This window comes from Vicugna pacos, chromosome 7 (genome assembly GCF_048564905.1).
Source record: "Vicugna pacos chromosome 7, VicPac4, whole genome shotgun sequence".
NCBI classification, from domain to species: Eukaryota; Metazoa; Chordata; class Mammalia; order Artiodactyla; family Camelidae; genus Vicugna; species Vicugna pacos.
Window position 1 is genome coordinate 77,800,742 of NC_132993.1, and position 27,489 is coordinate 77,828,230.

At 39.6% G+C, this 27,489-nt stretch overlaps 1 protein-coding gene across 3 annotated transcripts; it reads left to right on the top strand.

Moving 5' to 3' along the window:
* HBP1 (HMG-box transcription factor 1) lies at window positions 1-27,381 on the top strand. 3 transcript variants are annotated; one of them, XM_006198513.4, is made up of 11 exons: window positions 1-62; window positions 7,767-7,950; window positions 10,643-10,871; window positions 13,846-13,984; window positions 14,321-14,432; window positions 14,527-14,639; window positions 16,771-16,927; window positions 17,577-17,721; window positions 22,658-22,975; window positions 25,081-25,222; window positions 26,281-27,381. In XM_006198513.4, the coding sequence occupies exons 1-11, from the start codon at window positions 48-50 to the stop codon at window positions 26,296-26,298; spliced, it is 1,572 nt and encodes a 523-aa protein (XP_006198575.1). In that variant the 5' UTR covers window positions 1-47; the 3' UTR covers window positions 26,299-27,381. The 3 variants fall into 3 exon arrangements, with proteins under 3 accessions (XP_006198575.1, XP_031535650.1, XP_015090055.1); XM_031679790.1 differs by having other exon boundaries at window positions 38-220; XM_015234569.3 differs by having other exon boundaries at window positions 52-149.
* Window positions 27,382-27,489: the final 108 nt, after the last annotated feature.

Genomic DNA, 27,489 nt, shown 5'->3' on the forward strand with positions numbered 1-27,489 from the left:
CCGGGGGTTTGAAGGGAGGGGGAAGACGAAGCTTGAAAGACTTGGTAATGGCGACGGGTTTGGTAAGTAGGAAAGTTTCGGTTGAAGACTAAGAGCGGCGGCGGGAGCAGTAACGCGCGCTGGGGAGGCCGGCGTCAGTCAGAAATGGGGTATGCGAGCTGCTGGTGGTGTTGTCGCGGCCAGGGCGGCTCGCGGCGCGGCTGCCTGCACTCGGCAGCGGGTTTGTTGTCTTTCAGTTCGGGAAGGGGGTGGGGGTGGGGAAGGGAGGGGCAGGATCCCGAGGGGAGCCGACGGCCGGGCGAGCCCGGGTCGGCCTTCCTCTTCCTCATGGTGGGGGTAGTTAACCGGCCGATGCCTGCCCTTGGCGAACCCACCGGCCCGGCGTCTCCCGCGAGTTCACCTGGGCTTCGCGGCGGCGCAACCCGCGGGAGTCTTGGGGCGGGGGCTGGGAGGCGTCGGCGCGGACCGTGCTCCGGGCCGGGGAGCGCGGTGGGTGGCCCGGCCGGGTGCGGAGATGGGGCGGGCCTGGGCCGGGGAAGGGGGCCGATGCGGCTCTGGGGCTGCCCAGGAAAGTTTGACTTCAACTCCCCGCGTATGGGCGGAGGGTCGGAGGTTGGCCCGAGGTGGGCGGCCGGCCGGGGTTGGGGGACTCCAGCGAGACGCCGCCTCTTTCGGGGCCGAGAGGGGATCTGGCCGAGCTGGGAAGCTCGCGGAGCCGCTGGGCCCCGGGGCTCATTGTTACGCAGTTCGAATGAATGGGCTCCTTGGCGCCTGCGCGATGGGGCTGAGCTGAGGGGAAAAACAAGCCTGGAGTCCAGGCTGCGGTCACATGATGGGGGGAGGGGAGGGGAACGCGATGAATGGCGAAAGAGGGTGGGGGATGGACTTGGCGTGAACTGGGAGGCACTGCCTCTGTGTGACCGAGAGCCGAGGCTTGGCAGGCGATTCCAGTCTCCGCCTTCCAACCTATGCTGCTGCCCTAGGCAGATTAAAACAAAACAAAAAATCCAGGCGAAATCGACAGCCGGGCCCCGGTTTTTGCAGCTTCTTTAAACGCTACATACTGTCTAGGGGATTTCACTCGCCGCCTTGCATTCTACACTCGTTAGAGCTCTTTCTTAAGGAGTTTTCAGCAAGAATCTTTTGTAAAAGGACCTCTGAGCAATACTCGAAAGAGTCTAGCTCTGGGAGCCACTGATGCTGAGACAGGAGGGTCGAAGGGAGTTGTGTGTATATTTACTAGGAAGTGCTGGAGTCCTACCAGCAGTTCCGACTAAGTGCTTTCAGTTGGTTACCCAGTAGTAGACGATTCCTAACAGTGGTTTTCAAATTAGTTACCTGTTTTTGTTTGTTTGGGGGGAGGTAATTAGGTTTATTTAGCTGGTTAATGGCGGTACTGGAGATTGAACTCAGGACCTTGTTCATTTTAAGCATGCTCTCTACCACTGAGCTATACCCTCCCCTTCAAAGTTACCTTTAGAGAATTAAAATAACTTTAACGTTTGTAAATAATTTCCTGTTGTTTAACTGTGGATAATGATCTACATTTGTATTGTACTCCTAATACTTTGTCTTTGCTTTTTGTTATTGTTTCGCTATTATCTTCTGATTTAGCTTGCTAACAAGAGTGTTAGGGTCAGCTGTTAAATTTCCCTGAGTAAACTACTCAATTCTTTCTGAGAAGGCAATAGTTGGCAAAGTTTTAAGAAAATTTGAATTATAATCAAAAGAATTAAATAACACTCAAGTTTTTGAGCAACTTTATACTTTTGAGGAAGCCGTTTGCTTTACAGCAAAATACTGCTGTTTATTCGAACGTGACAAATACATTATTTATAGAATGATTTGCTTTCACTTTCTAGTTTCTATTTTATTTAGTTTCATAAGCCCGATTACCTTTTTTAGCCTGGAACTCTTCCCCTTTGTTGGCTTTTCCAACTTGTACTCCATACATTATTTAGAAAAGTACCTTCTCCCAGAGTTTCCTGCAAGTCTGGCTCCCCAGTTTTCCTTGTTTCACGGTGCCTACCTCTCAGCCTTGAAACATGGTACTGTCGCTTTAAGAGTTGTCTTCTCCACTGTATTTTAATTTCATTGGACCTTTTCCTCACTAGCCAAATGCTCAGTGATGCAAGCAAATGACCTGGGCTTCATGAATGAATAAACTGCTGGACCCTGAAGGTCTTTGAGGGAGAATTGCAAACTGGTCTCCTGTATTTGTTTGAAATGAAAGTATCAGTAATTTTTTTTAATCTGTCATAAATAATCATGAGAACATGCTAATGAGGCAATGCCAGATACTTTACATGTATTATCTTTTAAGCGTGAAAGTGTTTAGTTAATTCTGAGAAAATAACAAAATTTTTAAGCTGACAAATATCTTTTATTTCGTAAAATTCAGGAAAAGTGATATTATTTATTAACAATGATAGTCTTGTATATTCTTGTTTATGCCTGACTCAGTGTTTATATTTTGATCTATGTTTACTTTGGTACTCCGTATCATAATTTATACTGTCATTTGCTACAGAAGGAAGAGAAAAATTTCTAGTATAGTTGTTTGAATTTTTTAAAGTTATTGACAGCTTAGAAAAGCTTTTTTCACAAGTTGTTTTAGGTAATATGAAATTTTTTAGGATTACAACCAAGTTTGGGAAAACAAATTTCTTTCGTATATTATTTCATAAGTTTTTTTTTTTATAAGACCACCTATCTTAACTACTGTTTGAATTGACAGTACTCATGTAAACAGATTTGTGGGTGGCTTGTAGTGGTGTATTAGAGGTTTTCTGTTATTCATCAAATCAGTATTTTGTGTGAAATCAGCATGAAATTGATAAAAACTTGTGTAGCTGTATTTGATACTGTCCATTAAAGGCAAAGAGTCTAGTTGGGGCAGCAGTGACTAATGAGATAGAAGGATGCTTTGGAACCAGGTGAGGATGTGTGATGTAATATCTTTTATATCTCTAATAACTGTGATAGACAGATGGTGGTCCAGTTTACCTAGAAAACTGAGGCATAGAGGTTAAATTATTTGGGGTCATATAGATGGTACATGATATTCTACAGTAGTTCTATGGAAAGAATACCGCCCACTCATGGGGTATGGATTTTGTTTTGTTATGTTTCCTTAGCACTGTGGCAAACTAGAGTTGTAGAAACATTTTTTTTTAAATCTTTTGTTTGAAATTTCATTGAAAATACTCTAGAAGAACTGCATTAAAGCCCCCAGCTGCTTTTGGTGTAAAAAGTTGCATTTAATATAGTTTGTTCAGTTTGTTATGGAGGCTGGCTTTAGCTTGGCGTTACGTAATGCATTTTAAATACTACTTCAGTTTCTCATTAGAGATACAAAGTTAATTGTAGATGATCTTCTCTTCATCCTCTGTCCCCAAACAATTTGAGCTTGGTATAGAAGTCCTTCAGGATTAGGGCAGGACACATAGCAGAGCCTTTCCTTGATACTCATACTGAGGATGGAAAGATAAGGATTCAGGGAAGAACAGGCACTTGAAAGTAGATGTCCAACTAACCTATGTTGGTCTATACCTTTTGTCCCTTTTTGCTCAGGGTTTTGTTTCGTTTTTGTTTTTGTTTTTTTTTTTTTTTTAAGACAAAATGGTCCCTTTCATTCGTTAGGGTCCTGTTTTCCTCATCCAGAATACTACTTTGTTCACAGAGCTGTTTTGAGGTTTATATAAAATTAGATGAAGTGTGTGGAAATGCTCCACACGTGGTAGGTAGGTGTTTAGTTGAAATCTAATTTCCTTCTTTTTCATTCACTGAGACTTAGCTATTTTTAGTCATCTCTTACTCTCCTTATTTTTCTAAGACTTTGTGGATATTTACTTCTGAAAGTTTGTAAAACAAATGCAGTAGGGCCCTCCTGCTCCTCCCCCCCAATAAAATTTTGTAATATGGAACATGACATTTCAAAGTATAACTGCTGGAGAATTTTACTCCTCCCTTTTGAGAATCACTGATCTAATGAAGAGCTGACGTCTACAGAGTTAACTAAAAACACAAGACAGCTATGTCGAGTCCTGTAATACCAAAGCAGTGTACAAAAGCATGAATGAACAATAGCGTTAGCTCTACCAGGAGAAATTTGAAAGAGGAGCTTGTTTATCCCAGTGAACATCTAATTGGCGTAATGTATGTGGGGGAGGATTTTGAGTACAGACTCCTCTGGTGTTGCTTTACTGTATCAAACAGAGACCTTGCTTCCCCCAAATAGTTTGACAGAAAAATGAGACAGAAAACTTATGTACGTATATGGGTTTGAATTAATTCTCACAGTAGCCCCGTGAGATAAGTAGAGGTAACTTGAGGTTAAGCAACCTGCCTGAGGTTACCTGTAGAGCAGGTTACTTTCAAGTCTGTTGACTTGAAGTCTAGGCTCCCGTTTACTGTCCAGGAGGTTTACAGAAGTAAAACCTCCACTGTCTCAAGAGACCACACTTTTGATAGCCTTGAGTAATGAAAGGTGCAAACATATAGAATTCAAATTCAATAAACATTTACTTTGGTCCTTTTGTTACTTGTTTTGAAGCGGAAAATGTTTTTCCCACTTCATCTAAGGACTATTGTGATGGGATGTTGGTAGATGACTTAAATAGTGCTGAAGAAGTGGTCCAAGTTGCGAGGGGATGTGAGTGTACTGTGAATGGTGAATGGTGGGCCCCCGGACCAGCTGATGGGGCAGGGCAGATCTAACTGGGAAGGATGAGAAAGCCTGAGCGCTCTGCAGAGGGAGGAGGACAGGACAGACTGCAGCTCCACTCCAGACGCTTCAGGATAGCTCTGAGGAGGCGTGTATGTGTACGTATAGTGCAACTCTGAACTTTGTAATAAACAGAAAATGAGTAAATGTTCAAGTTTCAGATCACATCTGTACGTGAAGGACGTACAGTAGATATTCACATGAAGTTTGAATCATTAGACAGGTTAAATGGTGTTCTGTGTGCGTAAGATGTAGGGAAGTTTTCTACGGAAGGAGTTAAAATGTGCTACCTAAAATTAATATTAGTTGTTCTGAGAACTCACATAGAATGACTAGTTCCTCTCATGTCTTAGGCATTACTGAATAAGGACTCTGCACTGATACTACCAACTGCCTTTTCTTTTATGAGAACTCTTGCAAAGGAAGCTGGGAGTGGGTGGCTTACCTAGACAGAAATACAGAAATTAGGAATGTGAATATACTCTGTTTTTTAGTACACTGTCCCTTAAATCTTTGTTTTTAATGTTCCTGCAAACTCAAGTTGTGTTTCATACGATTTTTTAAATAGACAGAGAATGTTTAAAGTATAATTCTCATCGTGTCAGACCTCTGTTAAAAATCTTCAGCGGTTCCCATTGTCTGCTAGTTGCTAATAATACTGACCACTCTACATGGAGAGTTTGCTCTGTTAGGCACTACTGTAAGCTTTTGACATTTATTAGCTCACTGAGTTTTTACAACCTATATACGAGCTTTACTATTTCCATCTTAAAAACAAGGCATAAAGATTTTAAGTAAATTGTCCAGGAAGTCAGTTTGTGTTACTTACCACATCTCTTGTAGCTACCAATTTTGTAGGAAATTATTTGTTAATGCCCCAGCAGGTTTGCTGTATCTGATGATGGGACTGATTAATCAATCAGTACATAGTAGATTGTACTTACGGAAGAGTGTTCATTTCTTGGGAATGCCTCACTCAAGGCAAAAGATGCCTTACATCTTTTAGATAAACCATTATTTGCTTAAAGTAATGGCATGATATGTGGTTTTTATTGAGATATATTGGATAATTTGACACATTTCCCAGAGGGGAAATTGCCAAAGCTGAATAGCTGACTGTTTGGTCTCCTATTGTTAATTATTTTCAATTACTGTTCTGTTTAGGACATTAAGTACCCAAAGTGTGTATAGTATTGCCTTATGTCAGTCTAGGGATAAAAAAATCTTTTAAGAAGTCATTTTGCATGTCTTTCACTCACTTTGTTTCAGTTCAGCCTCATACCTGCTCTGGGAGGAAAGGAGAGCAGGTGTCGTTATCCTTCTTTCTAGATGGAGATACTGAATTAGGGAGAAGCTCACTTAGGTCCTAGATTTAGTAAGTGATCGAGCTGGAATCAGACCCATGTTTCCTTACATCTCCTCCTATGCCCTTCTCACTACTCTGTAGTACATCTTACAGTTGGTATTGTGTAAGGCTCTAAAGCAATGTCCAAGAAATGGGTAATAATTGAGGAGTGCAGCCAGAAAGCATCCAATATAAAATATTAGAAATAAAGTACGGCAGTAGGCAGTTTGGCTACATGTGTCAGGAGCCTTAAGAAGATGTTTAATTGCCATCCAACTACTACTTTGTCTCTGGGAATCTAAAGAAATAATCAGATGTCAGCAAATACTTAAAAGAATATAAATTCAGTATTATTTAGAAGAGTGGAAAAACTGGGAACATGTTCAGGAGTAGGAGGGGTAAGTAAAATTTGGCACACCATTATGATGTATATTATTTAGCTGTTTAAAATAGAGCTTTGAAAAAATGACACAGGAAAATGCTTATGAACCTATTAAGGAAAAAGTATATTTAATTAATCATATTTAATATGAAATATGAAGAAAAATTAATGATTGTAGATATCTGCATGAAAAAGATGGAGTTGTAAACTAATACACTGAAATGTAACAGTATAGCTGGTCAGTGAGATTAGAAATAATTATTATATTCCTTTTTTAAAAAATGCTTTTTTCATTTTTTTACCACAGCACTCATATATTTTATAGTCAGGATAACATTTATTAAAAAGTTAATGAAAAAGCCTGTGTAGAAATAATTTGTCAATGTTTGTTGGTGATTATGTCAGGGCTTAGGAAGCTCTGGTATAAATATCTTTTCGCTGCATTTTTTGATCAGGCTGGGCTTGGGTACTTGACTTCTTTTAACAGCAGTATATTTTATTGTTTTAAGGAAAAAAACTGTATGTTATATTAGAATTTTTTGTGTATTTCACATTAGCACATTAGAACTTTTTTTAAAAACCAGATTTGGAGTGGAGCCTGAAAAATCAGGAAATCTTCCTGCTTCTGTCCTCCATGTTAGATAACTAATTTGAGTGTGTTCGGAAGCAAGTGTCTAACCACATGTTACTTTCATGATAAAATTTAGTTGGTATATTTTGCTGAGGAATTCTTTAGGTGTATTAACCTGTATTATTTTCTTCTTTGTTATAACTTTGCAGTCTTGAGATAATGGTAGATATACTATTTGTTTAGCTAAATATCCCACACTTACGCATCTTTCTAGAGATAGTAGCCTATTCAGAATCACAGGTATCTTTTTATTATGGTTAGGTCCCAAATCTCATTGAGAAAACAACATTTTTATTTTTATGAGAGGTAATAGTCCTTCAGCCTTTTTTAATTTAATTGAGGAAAAGCTTGTTAATTTTTTTCTAACTTTGAAGATACAAGTTTTTAAAAAAAAAGTTCTGTTGATCTCAATATTGGGGTCTGAAAGGAGAGTAACCAGATTAAAGAAACAAAATGTAAGTTAAGCTATTAATCCTTTGGGATTTGGGTATAATTTAGTGCTGACTACATGGTTATAGGCCAAGATATCAGGATGTCATCCCAGTCTAAAGGATTTGAGGGGGATACAAATAGCAATATATAATTAAGTTAAAGATAGCATTGTGATGTCTCTGATTGATTTTATACTTACATCGTTTCCAAATCACATCACTTAATTTTTTTTCTTATGCTATTTTTTAAGTCGGAGCACCATAACATGGTGTGGGAAGTGAAGACAAATCAGATGCCTAATGCAGTACAGAAACTCCTGCTGGTAATGGACAAGAGAGCTTCAGGAATGAATGACTCACTGGAGTTGCTGCAGTGTAATGAAAACTTGCCATCCTCACCTGGGTACAACTCTTGTGATGAGCACATGGAGCTTGGTAAACAAAATTAAGTTTTTAGGAGTTTCACTGAGATTCAGATTAATTTTCATGTTTAGCCAGCTTTTCCACCTACCTTGACTGCTAAAAAGTATGTGAAGTTTTGTACATTAGGAGTTTTCAGTGTTCTCTTGTTACTGCTTATAAAATATTATGTAAAGCCAACATAACTTTGGGCTAGTTCTGGTTATCATAGACTCATTTACAGATTGCCTTTGTGGGTAAAGATGAGCCTTTCAACATACCTTATGACAACCTTGCTGTGTGGCTTTTTGGAAGATGTTACTTTAGAAACATCCCTTTGAGCTCAGTAAATTATGCCTGGCCACTCTTTGTACCTGGTGTGTTGGTACAATGGGGAGATTACAGTGGACCCTTGAAACTTGAGGATCTGACGTTTATGATTATCACTGCTGCCCATCTACTCCAAAGACAAGATAAAAGACAAGATCTGTGGGAGTGTGTAGGTGTTTTGAGGTATGACTCGGCATCGTATTGCTTTGAGGCAGGTGATGAAGAGAGGTAACCTTGGCTTGCTGCCCAGCTCTTCATCTTGGCTTTGTCCCCATTTATTGTGCAATTTTCCCAAATGTTCACAAAGACTCTTGAGATGTTGTTATCCTCATTTTACAAATGATGAAATGGAGGAGGTTATATACTAGTGTGCTCTTGGGGAATTTGGAGATCCTGACATAGCCTGCTTGAGTGCTAAGGGGTTGCTGGGCCCCAATATTCATTGAGTAGTGGTTACATTTGAGCAAGGAGCACCATTTCAATCACGCAGTTGATTCCCCATCATTACATTTTAGGTTTCAGGAGAAGATGAGGAGCCTAGGGTTCAGGGGTCAAAAACTTGTACTGCCCCTCGTGACTTCAGTTTAAAAGTAGTTTCCACTATTTTTCTGGTCTCTGGCGGCAACGACGAAAGGAAGAGCTGCTGCGGGTCTGTGCTCACGCCTCGGGTGGTATGGTCGGGCAGGACTGCTCCAGTTCTCCATGGAGAGGAGCAAGCAGACGTGCAGCGCGGAACCCAATGACCTGAAGGCCCGCAGTGCCCCGGCTACCAACAGGCGCCTGCTACGATGGGCTGATTGCACTGTGGGACTGGGCGGGTAGCCGGTGGCACAGGTGTGGTGGTCAAGAAGTTGAGATCTGGGCAGTGGAAGCCCACCTCTGCCATGTGCCGACCACCGTCAAGAACGGCCAGGCCCCACCCTGGCTCTCCACTGCAGCATCAGGCACGTGGCCCGAAAGAACCAGGAGCAGCCGCCTCTGGAGGGAGCCAGAAGCCCGGGCTGGGGAAGAGGCAGCAGACCCGCCCCACGAAGAGTGCCTGAGTACCCTCCCCTAAAGCAGTAAAGATGTCAGCTGGGAATGAAACTTAACTTTAAAGACAGAACCCTTTCCCTTTAGAGTAGTTAAAGATGTGATGGTCACAGAAGGAAGTTGGCAGTGAAGGAAGGGAAACGGCTGCATCACCAGGAGAATTAGAGGGTGGAGTTTTCTTAGATATTTTGACCGCTCCTGGAAAGTGAGATGCTTTCTAGTCAGTTTTACGGAGGAATGTCCTGAACCGGTACTTGTCAGACGTTTCGGGTTTAGTGAGCTATTCTGGTTATTCCCCCTGAATAGGAATTATGAGTATGTACTTTTGTAGTGACAGTTTTGGGGAACTCCCAAGACTAGAAAAGTTTCTTGACAGATACTGGAGACCCAGTGGATCTGTAGAGTTTGTAGGTATGTGTTTCAGAGATTTTTTTTTTTAAGGCATGCAAGATGCTTTTTCTCCCATCCTTTCATTTTCTAAATTCAGGTTTTTTTTGGAATTCAGTCATCATTATAGTATAATAGCCTTGGCATGTATGTGAGTGGTACTTAAGGACTATTGCTAGTTTTCTTTCTTGAGTAGCTGAGGATCTGTCATAGACTACCTTTTGGAAACATTTTTTTTGGAAAAAATAACTAATAAATGTTACTGAGTTCAGACATAAAATGTTTTTTAAATTTTTTTTCAGGGGGATATAATTAGGTTTACTTTTATTTATCTATTTTTAGAGGAGGTACTGGGGATTGAACCCAGGACCTTGTGTATGCCAAGCATGTGGTCTACCATTTGAGCTGTGCCCTCTGCCCCCAGACTTCCTCTTTTTAAAAAAAAAAAATTTAGTATAGATAAGGTTGAATGAGTAGTACCTAAAAATTTGTACCATGACTATTTCATCTTTGAAAATTGTTTTTATTTACTGCAGTGATTTTGTATAACAGTTTAGTAAGGTGTGAACAATAAGTACATACATACACACAAAAATGCCTCTTTTCTCATTAACATGTTAGCAAAAATGTCTCAGTGGGGTGTATGGATTTTTCCAGGTGAGCAATAAAAAATGGGGAAAAATCAGAGAACAGGAACAGTGTGTGAGCAGTAGTGGTGATGGCATGGTTGGGTGCTGCGGGTGTTTATGCATTCACATTAGTTAGGGTTACTTTTCTGTCAGACTCTGTTGACCCTTAAATGTATAAGGTGTCATTTTTTTCAATTAAAACTTGTTTCATTCAAGAAAATGTTCCGAGTTTACATTTTTCCACTCACAAAATTAATTAGCTAAATTTGAGGACCTCTTTTTCAACTGTAATTGTGATATTGTTCCCTGTATTAGTAACTTCTTGTAATTTTGAGTGTGCTTATTTGCAGATGATCTTCCTGAACTTCAGGCTGTTCAGAGTGATCCTACTCAATCTGCCATATACCAACTGAGTTCAGATGTGTCACATCAAGAATATCCAAGGTCATCTTGGACCCAAAATACCTCAGACATATCAGAAAACACATACGGTGAAAATGAGGTGGATTGGCTAACAGAATTAGCGAATATCGCCACCAGTCCACAAAGTCCACTTATGCAGTGCTCCTTTTACAACAGGTGGGACATTGGCTGTCTTCTTATTGAAAACTTCTACCATTACAAAATGCTATTGATTATTTTTCTGTGGTTTTAAAAGTGGTAATGTGATTGACTTCTATTGAGTGGTCAGGTAGAGTTAAGCTCCTTGTCTTAAAATGATCAAAGCTATTTTACCCAACACTATAATTTCATATTTTGAGAATCAGATAAAAGTGATAGGAGAACAACAGAGTCAAAAATGTTTGTAAATGTTTTAAAAGCATCAAAATATAAATTAGACCAAGAATACTCTTACTATAAATTTCTATTTATAGAAATGAAGATTATTTGTCTAAAGAACCATAATTAAAATGAACATTTTATTTTAATCACTTTTTTTTTGGTGGGGAGGGGCGGTGGGTGGAGTTAGGTTTATGCTTGTCTACTTTTTAAGGGAGGTCCTGGGGATTGAACCCAGGACCTTGTGCATGTTACACACGTGCTCTACCATTGAGCTATACCATCCCCCTGAACATTTTATTTTAAACTTCTGTCAGTCTTGACTCAGGTTCCTTTTGGTCTAGGTTTGTTTTTTCCCACAATGTATGTGGCTTTACGTTATTTGTATGGTTGCTAATACTAAAATCGTGAACTTACAAAAGTAGACTCCCATTGATAAAAACCACGGTTTCGTTCACCTAGAAGCCAGGGTTTAAGAAAATGAGTTACTGTGCTGTGAAATGAGGAAAGCTTCCAACTAATACTACTAGAGAGACCTAAGTAGATAATATTTCATTAACTCTTCCCAAGGTGATAAAAATGGCTGTGTAAAAAGATGTAGGTAAATATGACAGTTTGCAGGGGAGAGAAACGCCCAGGTTTGTACTCATGTGTGTGAGCAGATCAGAGTCCATACTAGGTGATGCAGGAATGACTGAATTTTGGTAGTTTTCCTAAGTTAGTACAATTCCTTGCTAAAGAGTAAACTTGTTAGGGGTGAAGCCCTGGTTTTCTTGGATCCCCTCAGTTTTGCTGTTTGTCTTCTGTTCAGCAGGTTATTGGTCTTGATCAGAGCAAATTCAGTTTCAGTCCCTGAAAATTTCTACAGGAATGAAAACTTGCCTTTTGAAGTGTTACTTAATTATCCCAGTTTTCATTGTAATTTTTTAAATAGTCACAAAGCAAAACATTTTTTCATAATTAAAAAAGCAAACCCTGATTTTACTAGTGGACTTTATTTTTTCTTTATTTCTAGTTTAGAGATAATGCTTTTCATTCTTCACAGCAAACTTATGAGGGTTTATAATTTAGTTCACAGAAAGTTGAGTAAAGCCCTGAGAAGAAAATTAATATTAAAAAAAAAAATAGAAGAGTAGCTCCCTAAAGATGTAAATTTCTTCTGTGCAGCATTTTCTGTGTTTCCCTTCTTCATAGGGAACGAGACGAAGAGTCACGCTCTGCCGTCTTGCCTGTCTCTAACACTGTCAGTGGCTGTTCGCACACCTTGTAGAGTGCTGAAGTGTGTTAGTTACTGAACTTTGGATGTCTGAAGTCTTAACTGTACAGTACTGGGGGTTGAGGACAGGAAGAATCTGTGTTATCCCTGCACTGATAGAAGGATGAAGAGAGCATGGAATTAGTGGTTCAGACACACTGAGCATATTAATTTTTACAGAACAATTAGGCCGTGTACGTTTTAGAACATTGCATTGTTACTTCTCTTTTAAACGGTTAAACAGAGGAACTGATAAACTCATTTTATTCGTTATGAAAGCAGGAATGAACTTAAGGAATTTTTAGCAGTTTGGCCATTCCTAATATTTCATAAAGATCTAAATGTATATGTAATAAAAGGAAGAAATTGGGTGAAGATGAAATACGTACTATTTGTATTTTGAAATATAAAATTGGAGAGTAGGCTAAAACACATGGAAATTTGAGGGCTTTTTATTTAAGAAGTGCTATGAAATGAAAGCATAGTTTTATACATAGATCCTCACTTAAAAGTAATTTCTGCAAAAATACAATGAAAAAATGTTAAGAGAAAATAAAAACTGAGAGGCTAATCAGATTTCTCAGGGAATAAGGGAAGAATTGGAAAGTAAGATGGCTCTCCCCTTTTTAAAAAGAGGATTAGTACAGACACGTGTAAACCTTTTTCTGTTAAGGACTAAATTTGTGTTTGACATCTCAAGAGAACTGTCCTGGTTTGGGATCTTCACGTTTACCTCCCAGACCCTGAGGTCAGCCTCTGAGCTGCTGTCCAAACCCCCGAGTCAGTAGATGTTGCTGGATGGCTGATCTGTTTGTGGGGGAAGGATCTGAGTGTGTTCTTGGGAACCCCATGTACTCTAAAGGGAGCACTGCCTGGTAAAGGGGCTTTTGAAGCAGAAAGGCAGAAGAGGTACCTTTTTTAAGGTGATCATGCTGGAAAATAACTAACCTCGTATGTAGATGCTTTTCACAAGTTGGTATCAGAAATGGTTCCAGTTAAAAGGAGTTTAAAATAGGTTGCTTTCTACTGTATTAAGTTTAAACATTTTGGTGTTATTGCCCACTGATATGGGTAGTTGGTAGGTAGAGGTCCGTGTTGGTCACATTAAGCTTCGATGCCCTGTTCATACTGAGATGAGGTGACTAAACGAAAGAAGACAGAAATGGAGAGGGAACCCCGCACGGGGGATATTAACCTTCGTGAATGAAAATATGCACTTGTACATGTCCTTATTGTATGAATGAGTGAATAGACAAATGAAGCAGTAATTTGGAATTTAAAGTACATTGTCTAATTCGAAAAGAATAAAAACCTTTAAAATGTGTGAAGATGGCTTGGGTAAGAGGTTAAGTGGGAACAACATACTATAAAGGAAATCTTGATGTCTGTACCAGTATTTCCCTTAGGGGTGTTGTATGTAATAATGTTGGCATTAGGAATATGACGTTCTTTTCATCACAAGGAAAGATCTGCTTTAAGGACCACTGCTTTACGGCTAAAACAGCTTCTTTATTTTAGATCATCTCCTGTACACATCATAGCCACTAGCAAAAGTTTACATTCCTATGCACGCCCTCCACCAGTGTCCTCTTCTAAGAGTGAGCCAGCCTTCCCACATCACCACTGGAAGGAGGAAACACCTGTCAGACACGAAAGGGTAAGTGTATTCATGAGATGAAACTTTTATGAAGTTCGCACAGCAGCTGCAGTACATTAACTTCCCTCTCTAAGTTCTTTTGAAGCCCATGCAGATGGGAAGTAGTAGTGTGTCTCATCGTGTTGTGGACTAGGTTTTATGTACACTATTAAGAAGGTTTGTTAGCAGTGGGAGCATGCATTGAACTAAAACTTCCCAGAACTTCAGTTTTTGAAGGTATTCTTTTCCCCTAAGTTTAGAGTGATTAATTCGCCCACTGAAACCTTCAGATGAAGACATTAACAATATATGTTAAAAAAATAAAAATTAAAAAATTGATCATATTTTTTACTGTAGGCAAACAGTGAGTCTGAGTCTGGCATTTTCTGCATGTCCTCCCTCTCAGATGATGATGATTTGGGATGGTGCAATTCCTGGCCTTCAACTGCATGGCACTGTTTTTTGAAAGGTAAAAAAAAAAAAACAACCCTTGACTTTGTTACAGTTTACTTGTGCAGCCCACTGGTCACCTATCTAATATTTGTTTTTTACTTAAACTGTAGGCACACGACTGTGCTTTCATAAGGGAAGCAATAAGGAATGGCAGGATGTTGAAGATTTTGCTAGAACCGAAGGTTGTGATAATGAGGAAGATCTCCAGATGGGCACTCACAAGGTTGATTTAAGATTCTTAAAACTTTTCCATAACATTAGGTTTATTATTAATCTACAGGCGTATCCTCCATTTACTTTCATATTTAAGTGACAGCTTACATTTTGGGAAGAGTTTCTGTGACTGCTCTTGCTTATTAGCCTGATGGAGAGGAGCAGTGACTGTAGGTTTTACTTTTATAATTAAGCTTTCTTATATGGAAAAAAGTATATTTATTGGCATTCTATACACTGTATTTTGGGGAAAACTAAACTGGCATTAAAAATAAAATGAATAAATAAAACAAAGCCTTACCTTAGGTAATCTACGAAGTGGTTAATTCCCCTATGGATACTGAGAGTTGATTATATTGTTACTTTTAAAAGGACCCCATAAAACATGGCATTTTGTAAAGAAGCAGAAGCCGTAATGGGCAGCCCTAGCCTAGGATAAATGCTGGTTGTCAACCTTTAGCTTTGAAATCTTTAATTTCTCCATCTTCTCTGTAGGCAGAGAAATTGGGATGTGAAGTGTGCTTGTTTAAAATTCCTATGTGGATCCTGCTGCTCCCTGCTGTTGAGTCTCTTGAGAAAAATCCTCTCTTGGCTGCCTTCAGTGTCCCCCTCAGCCTGTTACCATTATAGCAGAGTTCACCGTGGTCTGACTTCAGCGTCTGTTGCCCTACTAACCTTGTCTCAAAGGCCACTAGCTTTATTCTGATCTCCAAAGAGCTTCCTGCTTGTTCTGCGTGGCATCTCTGCAGCATTTGACGCAGTGGGTTGTCTTCTCTTGATTTGTGTAGCGTGGCAGCGCCCTGATTCTTCCTCCACTGTCCCGTCTTTTTTGATTGGTGGCTTATCTGCCCATGACGTCAAGTGTGAGCTACCATTCTAGCCGCCTCACCCTCGTCACCACGGCCTCTGCTCGTACTGCCCACAGCAGCTTCTTGGTGGCCTGTGGAAAGCACTCTGGTCTCGAAGTCAGGAAACCTGGGCTCTTTCTTGCTCTGTCAGCAACTGTTTGCATGACTGGCCTTGGGCAGACTGCTAGACATTGGCTTCGTGGTCTGTGAGATGGGATTGGATTAGTTTTAAGTTCTTACAGCTCTAAGAACTAGAAGATTCTGTAATCTAGTTACTAGTGTAACGAACACTGGACTTACCTTTTTCTTCCCCCTTTGGCCTCCTTTTTCCCTTTTCTTTTCCCTTTTCTTTTCTATTATCCTTCTTGATTGCTAGATTCAAAACTGGGAAGTTGACTGTTTTGGTTTCCTCCCTTCACGTTCAGTTGATCAGTTCTATTTCCTTGAAGATTTTTACACTTACCCCTTTCTCTCATTGGTTACTTTGTTCACTAGTGACTGGATACTACAGCTACCTGTTGGCATGTCTGTCTCCTTTGTTTTTCTGTGAATTTAAGGATAGGGATCACGTGGTATTTAATGTTTCATGTTTTCAGAGCCTAGCACCTGCCATGTACTAAATGCTCAATAAATATTAGTTGAAGTTAAATTTAGCCTAGTTCCGCCACCCCTGCACTTGCCAATTCAAGATTGTAATGGGGTTTTCTCATAATATATTCAAGTAAATGGAACACTAGAGGTGCCTTTTATCCTATAGTCTTTATCCTGATCTTAAAATTGACAATTAATAAAAATACTTCTGTTGACTTCTCAGTACCTTCTCAAAGGAAAGTTTAAGCACCATGCCTGTCTTTAAGATCCCTTTACTGACTGACTGGGCCCTCCTTCGCAGTCTGAACTCATCTTGCATTTTCAGCAAATAAGTCGCGCTCTTCAGAGAAATTGTTACAACTGTTCTTGGTGTGAAGCATTTTCCTTCTGCCTTTCTAAATTTCATTCTTTTAAATCCCAGTCCAAATGGGACTTGAAAGCCCTCCCTAATCTTCTTTTGGAGTTAATACCTCCCTGTATTAAACTCCATTAGCATTATTTATACTTGAAGTGCTTATTCTAGTCTGCTTTATAGTAGTAATTTATGTATCTGCCTTTCTTCACTCCTGGGTCGAAAGCTCCTTTATGGCAGGGATCCTGTCTTACTTTTATCGTTTCCACAAAATCTTACGTCTAACAGGAACTTCATTCCATGTTGAATTGAATACTGCCAATTTATTTACTGTATGCATGTATTTCCAGGGCTATGGTTCTGATGGTCTAAAGTTGTTATCACATGAAGAAAGTGTATCATTTGGCGAGTCTGTACTGAAGTTGACTTTTGATCCTGGTACAGTAGAAGATGGTTTACTTACTGTAGAGTGTAAGCTGGACCACCCTTTCTATGTTAAAAATAAAGGTAGGGCTTCAATTTGAATTTGTAGTAACTGTTTTAAAGAAAGCTTCTTAAATTTATAATCATGTCTTGTGGCATAACTCTTTGATGATTAAGAAAAAAATTTTTTTGGAAGGGAAAACTTTCAAACTAAAGAAAACTACCATAAGAAACGCCGTATAGTAAAACCTAATGATGTTTGAGTGTCTTAGTCGTCAGGTAGAGCTCTGCTTCCTGTGGGTGTGAACGTGGAGATTCATGTAGCGTGCTACAGTAGCTCTGTTGTCTCAAGTAGTTCGGGGAATGGAGTATTCTAGTAATTGCATTTTGGTTTAGGGTTGCCAAATATGCTATATACCTGAATCACGATTCAGAGACTATTTCATGGTCTCAATCATCATCATGTATCACTATCTTGTAGGTCAATGGAAGTGCTGATTGGTAGAATTGCTATATTAATAAAATGGTGAATTAAATTACTTTGGAAGCCTTTTACATTGCAAAATAAAATACTTGGACTTGCTTTGTGGCAAAGATACATGACTTGTGTTAAAAAAAACTCAAGTAATAACTTTATTTTAAGATGCAGAAGTGCTATGTTTATTGTATAATAAATAATTCAAGTGCTGTCGGTCTCCATCCTTTATGTAACTGTTGTTTGCTTTAACTTTAGGTTGGTCCTCATTTTATCCAAGCTTGACTGTGGTACAGCATGGCATTCCATGTTGTGAAATTCATATTGGTGATGTATGTCTACCTCCTGGACACCCCGATGCCATTAATTTTGATGATTCAGGTGTTTTTGATACATTTAAAAGGTAATACTGAATTCTTCTTTTTTCCCCCTCTCCATTAAACGTTTATGCTTAATCTCCCTAATGATTGCTGTTTAAGAGGTTAAACTTTTAAAGATCTGAGAATTACAAAAGGACTAGTTAGAGGAAGTATATACAGTTGACCCTTGAACACCAATCCTCCACACAGTCGGAAATCCACGTGTAACTTCTAGCCGGCCCTCTGTATAGGCAGATTCAACCAACCATAGACTGAGTAGTACGTACTATTGAAAAAAAACGCACATATACGTGGACCCAAGCAGTTCAAACCCGTGTTGTTCAAGGGTCAACTATATATGATTAAATGAAAAAATATTTGGTAATTTAAGTAAAATAATAGTTCAAGAGGAGTTTTACACTGAGTAGTCATTTAGGAAAAGTGAGTTTGTAAAACATTTAGATGAGGAAAAACACCTAGGACCAAGAATTAAATAGATCAGCTTTGATACTTAAAAAAGAAAAATCTGCTAAATCTGGCCAGTTGTCTTGAACCAGTCCACAAGTTTGTTAATTGTATCTTTTTTTTTCCTTTAGGTAACTGTATCTTTGTTTAATATTCATTTTGACAAGGGCATTAGTTGCATGGATTAACAAAATCATAAAAATAGCAGAAAGTTGACATTTGTAAAGACTTATAGAGGGAAGTGATTTGTCCTGAGATCACCTTGTAAGTGGCAGAATAGGACAAGAATCCATGTGTACGGACACTCAAGAAGGTTGACCAACTGTCTGAATTTGTGTGGAACGTTTCTGGTTGTAGCACTGAAAGTCCTGCATCCCTGGAAACCCCATCCCTGGGAAAATGGACAGTTGGTCACCCTTCTCCCAGAAGGAAGCCAGAGAAGGTCTATATGTAATATCTGGGATTTTAAGACCCATTCTTTCCTTTAAAAAAATAGGCATTAAGTAGAGAATTCTCAAGAGTTCCTGCTGGCTTGTAGATTTTATTTTGTTCAGTTTAATATAATAAAATATAAGGTTAATATGTTTTTACTTTGAAAGCATAAGTGAGACTATTTAAAAACAAAACAAAACAAAACCCAGCATGGCCTGGCACAGGCTGTGTGCTCAACAATGTTCAAGATTGAAATCTAAATGCTGTTTGATTCTCTGTCTCTCATACACACTTTGAAAACCAAGACAGTGTTAAGGTCTGACATTCAGAGTATTCTTAGGATGTAGATCTGTGCTACCTCTTATGTTTTGGTGAGAGTGTAAACTGTACCATTTTGGAAGATAATTCGGCTTCATCTTATAACACTGAATATCAGCAATCCCGTGCCTCTGGATGTCAACCTAGAGAAGTAGATTCCTAGAGACATGTGCTAGGAGATGCGTAAAACATTTCATAGCTGTGTCGCTCATGGTGTAAAAAACACGGGAACAGTATCAGCGCGCATGAACTGGAGAGTGAATATGTATATCGTGATGTAATCACACTGTGGAATTCTTTTTGTCAGGGAAAATGAATGAACCATGGCCATACATTTTAAAACAAGGGTCAGTTTTAGAAATAATAAGTAAAAATTCCTCCCAGAAAGTTATGATTCCATTTTTTTGCAATCAAATGTTCTTTGGAAATACAGCTAACAAAAGTGTAAATCAATGTATATAATCTTTCTGTAGTATATAAAATATACATTATAGAGTTATATACATTTTTTATATATCAGGTATTTCATAGTGCAAAACTTTCTCTTTTTTTAAGCTGAAGGAACACTTGGCTGTCTCATTTGGTTTTTGTAAGACAGCAGGTTCCCATTACTTGGTCCCACTGAACAGCGCTCACTCCTAGGACGACTGGTCTCACTTCTCTGTGGAGTGAGAGTGGCCCCCTTCCTTTCCCCCTTCGTGAAGGAGCGGAAATGGAAGTTCATCCAGGAGAAACCATGAAAAAATTGAGAAGCAGGAAGTAGACTAAATCTTCACCGTGGACTGGGTTATGACTTAGCGGGTTAGGGGAGATGCTGCCTGCCGTGAGGAGGTCAGGAAGGGAGAGAAGGGCAGGAAGCAGCAGCTCTTACTCCAAGAGGGAACTCCAGAATTAAAGTCCCAAGTGCCCCTTGGGGATATGGGACAGGCTTTTGGGTCGTACTGTTCAGGGAAGGACATTGGAATCCTTGAAATTTTCGCTTGGTGGGGACCAGAAGATGTCAGTGATAAACTGATGAGCTCTTAGGTACAATTTGTGGCTCTTGTAGAAAGGAAGCTTCCAAGTAAGCACTTGAGTTGAAGAAGCCCGTTTGAGACACTGGGGATTGAAGCCAGTCTTCGCAGTATCAGGCAGGTTTAGGACAGTCATTTCTGAAGTTGGTGTGTCTGTTCAGGTGATGTATTTTAACCTGCTGAATGCCTCCTAGGTACCGGTGCTGTACAGTACTAACTTGTTTACTCTTGACTGCCTTGTAGATGATGTCCCCATTTTACAGAGGGAGAGAGAACTAAAGCTGAGAGTGAGGAACATGTTCAGAAAATAGCTGTTAGTGTCAGAACCCAGAGTCAAGCCTGTATCTTGTCAGAATCCAGATTCAGTACTCAGTTTACCAGTCGAGGCTGCTTCTGCAATAATAACTGACACCCCAGTTGAATACCTACTGTGTGCTGGCCTCTGCTCTGCCTTTAGTGTTTTACATAGATTGTTCTCTCAGCGGTGCAGCATCACACAGTGTGTGCTGTCTTCATTTCAGAAGTATGGAAACTGAGGCTACAGGGTTTATGTAACCTGCACAAGCTTACATTATTAAGTAGTATAGATAGACTGTGAGCCCAATTAAAATTTTACATTGTTATGTACTCTCTTAGTCAGTCATCAGACATTTTAAAAGCCGAGTGTGTGCTGAGCATTGGGGATTTAAAATCAGTTAAGACATAGGCCTGACTCTTTGCTCCCAGTCTAGAGAAGGAGATGGATTAGTCCATGTGTGCGGTGGAGTATGTGCTGGCTGACAGGCAGTGTGGCCCAGGAGGGACACAGCTCTGGAGCAGGGCTCCCTGGGCTCACATCCTGGTTCTGTGATAGATTTGCTGTGGAAACTAGGCTAAGTTAATTTTCCTATGGGTCTTCAAAAAAAAAAGTAAAATGAGGGTAATATGGGAGGGAGTATTAAATGAGTTAGTCTGTGACATGGCTAATAGACTACACTATTGCAGAGTTTGAGTGATGCATGATGGTGGGAAAGGGCCTTCTAAGCTTGAGGAATGGCTTGTAGAAGTGAGGTGGGAAACAAGGCCCATTTTAGAACCACAGATAGTGAGCACAGCAAAAGATGAAGCTTCCTTAAAAGGCTATTGTGTGTACTATTATAATGCTGTAGTCATGTCAAAATCCTGAATTGTGTGATTGAGTACTTCAAACCGCTTTAAACTGTGCCCGCGATGGAAGAGGATGATAGTTACACTTGTACCACTAGGTGGCGGAGTTTTCAAATTTCAGTAGTCAGTCACACTGGTTTTAAATCTTTTGGTGTTTCAAATTATTAATCTCTACTGATGGTAGATAATTATAATTTGGTGTCAGGTTCATTTATAATGTTTTCTTTTCTTCTAAATTACATGTGGGAGGGGCTTAAGATAGCAAAAATAGTTTCCCTGACATAACACTGATTGCTAAGCATTTATTCGATAATTTTAGAGTCATACTTGACACTTATTTCATGTAATACCTTTAAAAGAGGAGACGTGTGATTGTAGTCAGTAGAAGTCACTTGTGCTGCGTGCAGTGGCTGGCGTGGCCTCCTCATTCACGTGGCTCCCCCCCACCCCCGTCTGCGGGGTGATCATAATCTCACACTGCTTTACCTATGGCTTTTATCAACCTGTGTTGATGTATTGCCAGAATTTCAGTTTCAGGGAGAGAAATAGAGTTGGGTTTAGAATAAAAGGCTTTCTGCTAAGATAAGTGTAAGCAGTAAGAGTTAACAGAGTTGGAACGAGAATTCTTTTGATGGGTGTATCTTCAGGCTGTGTTCTACATTAACTCTACTTTTCAGGTAATGTTTTCAGTGATGATTATTCACCTTGAGGTTAGCAGGTAGCAGGGCCGAGCACATGGTACTGGTGAGGAAACCTGGGGCTTTGGAGGTGGGCGGACAGATCTGGGTTTAGAGCTAGTAGCTGTGAGGCCTTGGGTGGACAATTATTTTATCTTCTTTAGCCTGTTTTCCTCATATAAAGAGGATAATGAACACCTCCGAGCAGGCTGGTTGAGAAAATGATACTGTGGATAGCTTATTCCCATGCCTGTGTGAACTGAATATACCAAACAAAACGTGGCCTTTCCCGATCAGTGTGGGTTTTTACTTTTTAGTTGTTAGGCTGTGTTGTGATGTATGGACAGCCTGTAGGGGAGACTGATGAACGTGACTGTTGGCATCTCACCAAATGACCCAGGTTACTGTGCACTGTGAGTTCCTTTGGCCACATGTAACCAATTTTGACTGCCCTCACCCAGCATTTTGTTTTCTTAGGGGTTAGTCCTTAGGCCTGGGATATATATCTGCCACTCCACTTTAACTTTCTAATTTTAAGTTTCTATAGTCATCAAATTAGATTATCAGATTTGTCAAAAAGTGAGTCTAAAGTTGGAATAAGTGAGTTGCTTGGGATCTAAAGGAGGTACTTGCTGTGAGTAATGTGGACTGTAACAGATTCCTTTGGGGTGGGGGCTCCATGTGTTTTTAAAAGATTTTTGTTACTAAGATTAAAAAAAATTTTAGTAAATGCATATATAAGCTTTCATCTTATAAGCAGTTGTCAATGGTGAAGCTGTAAAAAACAGTGTTGGTAACATTAAGGTAAAATACATTGAAATTTCTAGTCAGATGTTAAGGTTTTTTCCTTTTTTTCCCCCCAAATCCTGTGTTTTTACAAATCAGATCATTACACTGAATTAAAACCATGTTAATGAATTTATTTTTAGCTATGACTTCACGCCTATGGATTCTTCCGCAGTCTACGTGCTAAGTAGTATGGCTCGTCAGCGTCGTGCGTCTTTGTCTTGTGGAGGGCCTGGAGCTCAAGAATTCGCAGGATCTGGATTCAGTAAAAACTGTGGCTCGCCTGGATCACCACAGCTCTCTTCCAGTTCTTTGTATACAAAAGCTGTCAAAAACCACAGCTCAGGGACTGTGAGCGCCACCTCTCCTAACAAGTGCAAAAGACCAATGAATGCCTTCATGCTTTTTGCCAAAAAATACAGAGTTGAATATACTCAGATGTATCCAGGGAAAGATAACAGGTAAGAAGAGTGATAATTTGGATTATAATAATTCAGTGTATTAAGTGCAGTTTCATAGGAACTGGAATAGTTAAGTGAACTTCAGTAGCTTTTATTGTTGAATTCTTTGTTTTCTAGGTTTACTTTAAAAAGTTCAAGTGGACTTTTTAGGGTCATGAGTAATTATTTTGTAATGCCTAGACAGGTGGTTAAGTTAGCTAAGAGGTAAGGATCTGCCTTCTAAAATTAATACGGCGCCATTTGCCTGTTAGAGGACACAGCTCTTAACAGCTGACAGTTCCATCTTTATGGAGAAGACGAACACCTTCCCGGGTCAGATCTCACGGAGGTGACTGCTGTACAGCCGTGTCACACTGTGAATTGTGTGGGCATTGGCGATTTGTAGTAACTGCCAGATTTATCAAAAGACTAAGCTTAGCTTAGAGGTGTCCTCAGTAGAGCCCAGGAATAAAAGTTAACACTAACCCTTCCTACTCTTCGCTGGTGCCCTTACCGCATCTCTCAGAATCCTCCACTCCTCACCCGCAAACCAAGTTCTCCATGAACTTGGAGAACTTTATAATGATCTTTTGCCCTTCTTCCTTGTTCCCTTTACTCTTGAGATCGTGAGAAAAGTCAAATGATGATGCACATAAAATAATTGTTTTGAATTCTGGTTTGAATGACTCATGATCTTAATTTTTAATATATATACACACACTTGAGATATATTGACATATGACATTAGTTTCAGGTGTACAACATCATTTGATATTTGTATATATTAAGAAATGATCACAGTAATAAGTCTGGTTAATACCCATCACTATACAGTTATGAATTTTTTTCTTGTGATAACTTTTAAGATCTACTTTCTTAGCAGTTTTCAAATATGCCATACAGGTGATTCACCGTACTCACCCTGCTGTACATTACATCCTCAGGACTTGTAACAGGGAGTTTGTACCTTTTGACCACCTCCACCCATTTTTTTCTCCCTACCCCAAGTAGTTAACATTTTAAAGAGAGAAGCGACTTAAACCAAATGCATCTTTAACTTGGGAATTGATACATATGTATTTCTTACTCGATTTAACTAGTAAAAGTGTCAACCATTATATGGTACCTTTAACTCAGAGATTATAAAAACTGGTTCTTATTTTAATAAAAGAACGTGTAATGCAATGTTTAATTGCATTAGCTTTTTTGGATTAAAAAATTCATGTATTTACTATATATTTAATTTCTTTTTACAGAGTAAAGCTTCTGTGGTGTCTTTTTCCAAAGCTCAGATACCTGTTCTCTTGCTTCCATGTCAGTCATCGTGAAATCACTTGTAGATACTTCATGCAGTCATCCCAGACCTTGTTTCGTATTGAGTGTCAGGAAATTAAGGGTTAAGTGCTCTGCACAGAAGGAAAACAGTTTGTGCCTGCCTGTCCTTGACGAGACATTTTAAGTAGGTTTGGGGCAGATGAATAAATACAAATAGGAAATAGTTTCAAATATCTATTAGTCGTCACACGTCTGACCAGTTTGACTTCAAGTGTTAAGTATAAATATTGCCTAAGGTTTATTTGGTGTTGTCTTAGGAGATAAGCAGTAAGTGTACATTTTCACTGGGGCTGCGTGGAGGAAGAAAGCTGTACCATGACTACTTGGTGGGTTATGGGCGCAACCAGCAAGTAAGGACAGCTTCTAGTAGAAAGTGAATACTTTGTGCTGCTGATACTGAATGTTACCTGCCGTAACGGCTTAAACAGCTTTGCAAAACCAGTGTATCAGAATAGACCTAACTAACTTACACCATTTCTTTGAAATATTTAACTTTTTTCTTCAAATCTGAGCTGTGTAAAATAACCAGTTTTTAGCCATTTTAGATGTCCGTTGACAATTGGAAATAATGGCCTTATTCCCGGAGGCTTTAACTGCCAAGGTTGTGATGAATGGGCCGCATGACTTGGGGCTTTACTGGAAATGACTGCTGTCGCCTTGACCTTTTCCCTTTCTCTATGTTGGACAAGATTGTTGTCTTTCAACTTTTATTTCTTCCCGAAATAGCAGCACTTGAAATGACTTTTCTGAAAAATTCTTGCCTTCAGCAAGTGTAAATATTTACTTTACAGAGCCATAAGTGTGATCCTTGGTGACAGGTGGAAGAAAATGAAGAATGAAGAGAGAAGGATGTATACATTAGAAGCGAAGGCTTTGGCTGAAGAACAAAAGCGTTTAAATCCTGACTGTTGGAAAAGGAAAAGAACCAATTCGGTATGTTTCAACAAAAACAGTCCTGACTTATCTCCACAGCTGTCCTGGTGCATCGCAGCAGCTGTTAAAGCCTTTAAAGGCCGGTTGATGCTATTTCCCAGCCTTTTCACACTTTCAAAACCTAATCATGTTTTTGCACCATCTAAGGCGGACTGCTTTTCTTTTCATCATTAATGCCACTCTTTTCGCATGGAAAGTAGCAATGTTCGTCTGGAGATGCTCAAGTGGAGAACTTTAGAATGTAGTATATCTAGTTAGGTTGAAAGATAGCTGTTATTTAACTTGATAGCACAATAGAAGAATTTTCTAATTTGGGGCAGTACGTCTCAGCAGCCTTTCTTAATTGGTGATGGGTTGAGGAGGAGGGAGGCATGGGGGTGAATTCTGACATCTGTACAGAATTTCTAGATGAAAAATCTCAGGAAGGAAAAAAATGGCAAGGCCTAGGAAGGCTGGTAAACAAGTTCGCACTATAATAAGAATCTTGGATAGATTTGATTGATAGAGCTTTTCCATTAGTAGACTAGCATATTTTAAGTGTTTTCTATTAATTACAAGACAGCTTCACATGACAGAACAGAATGAGCTCAATGTGAAACAGCATTAAAAATAAAGGGAAGACATCAGCACCTCGCAGGAGGGGGCCAAGGATGTGCCGATTCATTCTGTGTATTTGTGCCCATTTCTGTGTAGTAACATGCAGTTCACGTCTGTGTTAAGAATTTCTTTTTAAAAAGTAGTCAGATTCCAATACAAGAGGGTGGCTGAACTAGATTTTTGAAGTTCTCCATTACCTTCAGATTCCATGCAGTAGGACTTTGCCTGGATCACCCGTCTTTCCTGCTCATCCTAGTCCACCTCTCTTGTCTCATCATTTTCATACATTTTCCGGATGCCTGAACTATCAGATGTTAGCAGACTTTTAAAAACCACCTTTGGGAAGGCAATCTTTTTAAATAGTAAGGTTATAAACATTGTATTTATCCACCTTTGCTTTCACTTGTAGAATTACTACGTATTGTAAATATTCACTGAGCTTTAATTTTTTATCTCCACAGGGCTCCCAACAACATTAAACCAAGATGCTTATGTTCTTAAGTCTGTATTCACATAAACTGACTGTTGATGGAAAGACTTAAGAAGATCAAGGTCTCACGATTCGTCCTGGAGCCGTGTGACCATAAGATACTGATAGCATTGAGTCTTGCAATGATTTAATAATACGAGTGAGGATTTGCTTTCTCCATTAGAGCATTAAGTAAGCTAAAACTATCAACATTGTAAACCAAATTGCCTTATTTTTCTTCCAAACTTCATATATGTCTATCAGGTAATATAGGCTTGAAAATTGATATCCTGTGGTGCTAAAGTACAGTAGAAAGAGGAAGGAGAAGTGTATACATGTTTTATTTTAAATTGTACAAAAGGGGAATATAAAAATATGTACCTGCTGTTCATACATTGGCTCCTTACTGCTTATTAATCTGTATTGTACACAAGATGGAATGAAGCAGAAGCCGGGAGCTGGCCTTTCCTTGAGCAGCCACCGCCTGGTTCAGCGTCTGTGCCAAACACAGGGGCTCCCAGTCTGGCCAGTGCCAAGAGATGACCAGAACATGGAGCAGGTGGATGGTGTCGGGGTCCCACCTAAGCGCCACCTGCTGCGGGTCCCAGAGCACGCTGAGCTGAGGCACTGGGTGGCAGCACCCATCCCTTACTGCGGTGGGTGGCGACCCAGCCCAGGCCAAGGTCAAGTTAGTTAATAGCATTGGGATATAGTCACTGTAATGGTGCTATTAACAGTTGACACCATTGTATTTTTAACTTTGTGTCCTATATCTCCTCAGCCACGTATCTTAATATCGTATTTGTCATCATATCTCTGGTGGGGGCAGACTTTGCACTTCCAGTGCAACACTTGCACTTTACTTTCCTCCAACTGTCTACAATGAGAGCAAACACACTGGCAATACAGCTGCTTTTGCTCTGAGCTACAATCATGGCTTTTCATGTTACTTACCAAGTGGTGTTCCTGGTTAGAATCACAGCTGGAAAATTGATTTCAGTTCATTACACTTCATGATGTTGCCCCTAAATTTTGCACACTATATTCTTGTATATTATTTCAAATAAAATGAAAGAAAATTGTTTATCTCTGACTTCTGCTGATTGATTGTGACTGAACTTTATGAGTCATCAGAGTAACAGTTCAGGGGAGGGAAAATACATAAAAATCCCACAACCCACTTCCTAAACAATAAAACAAA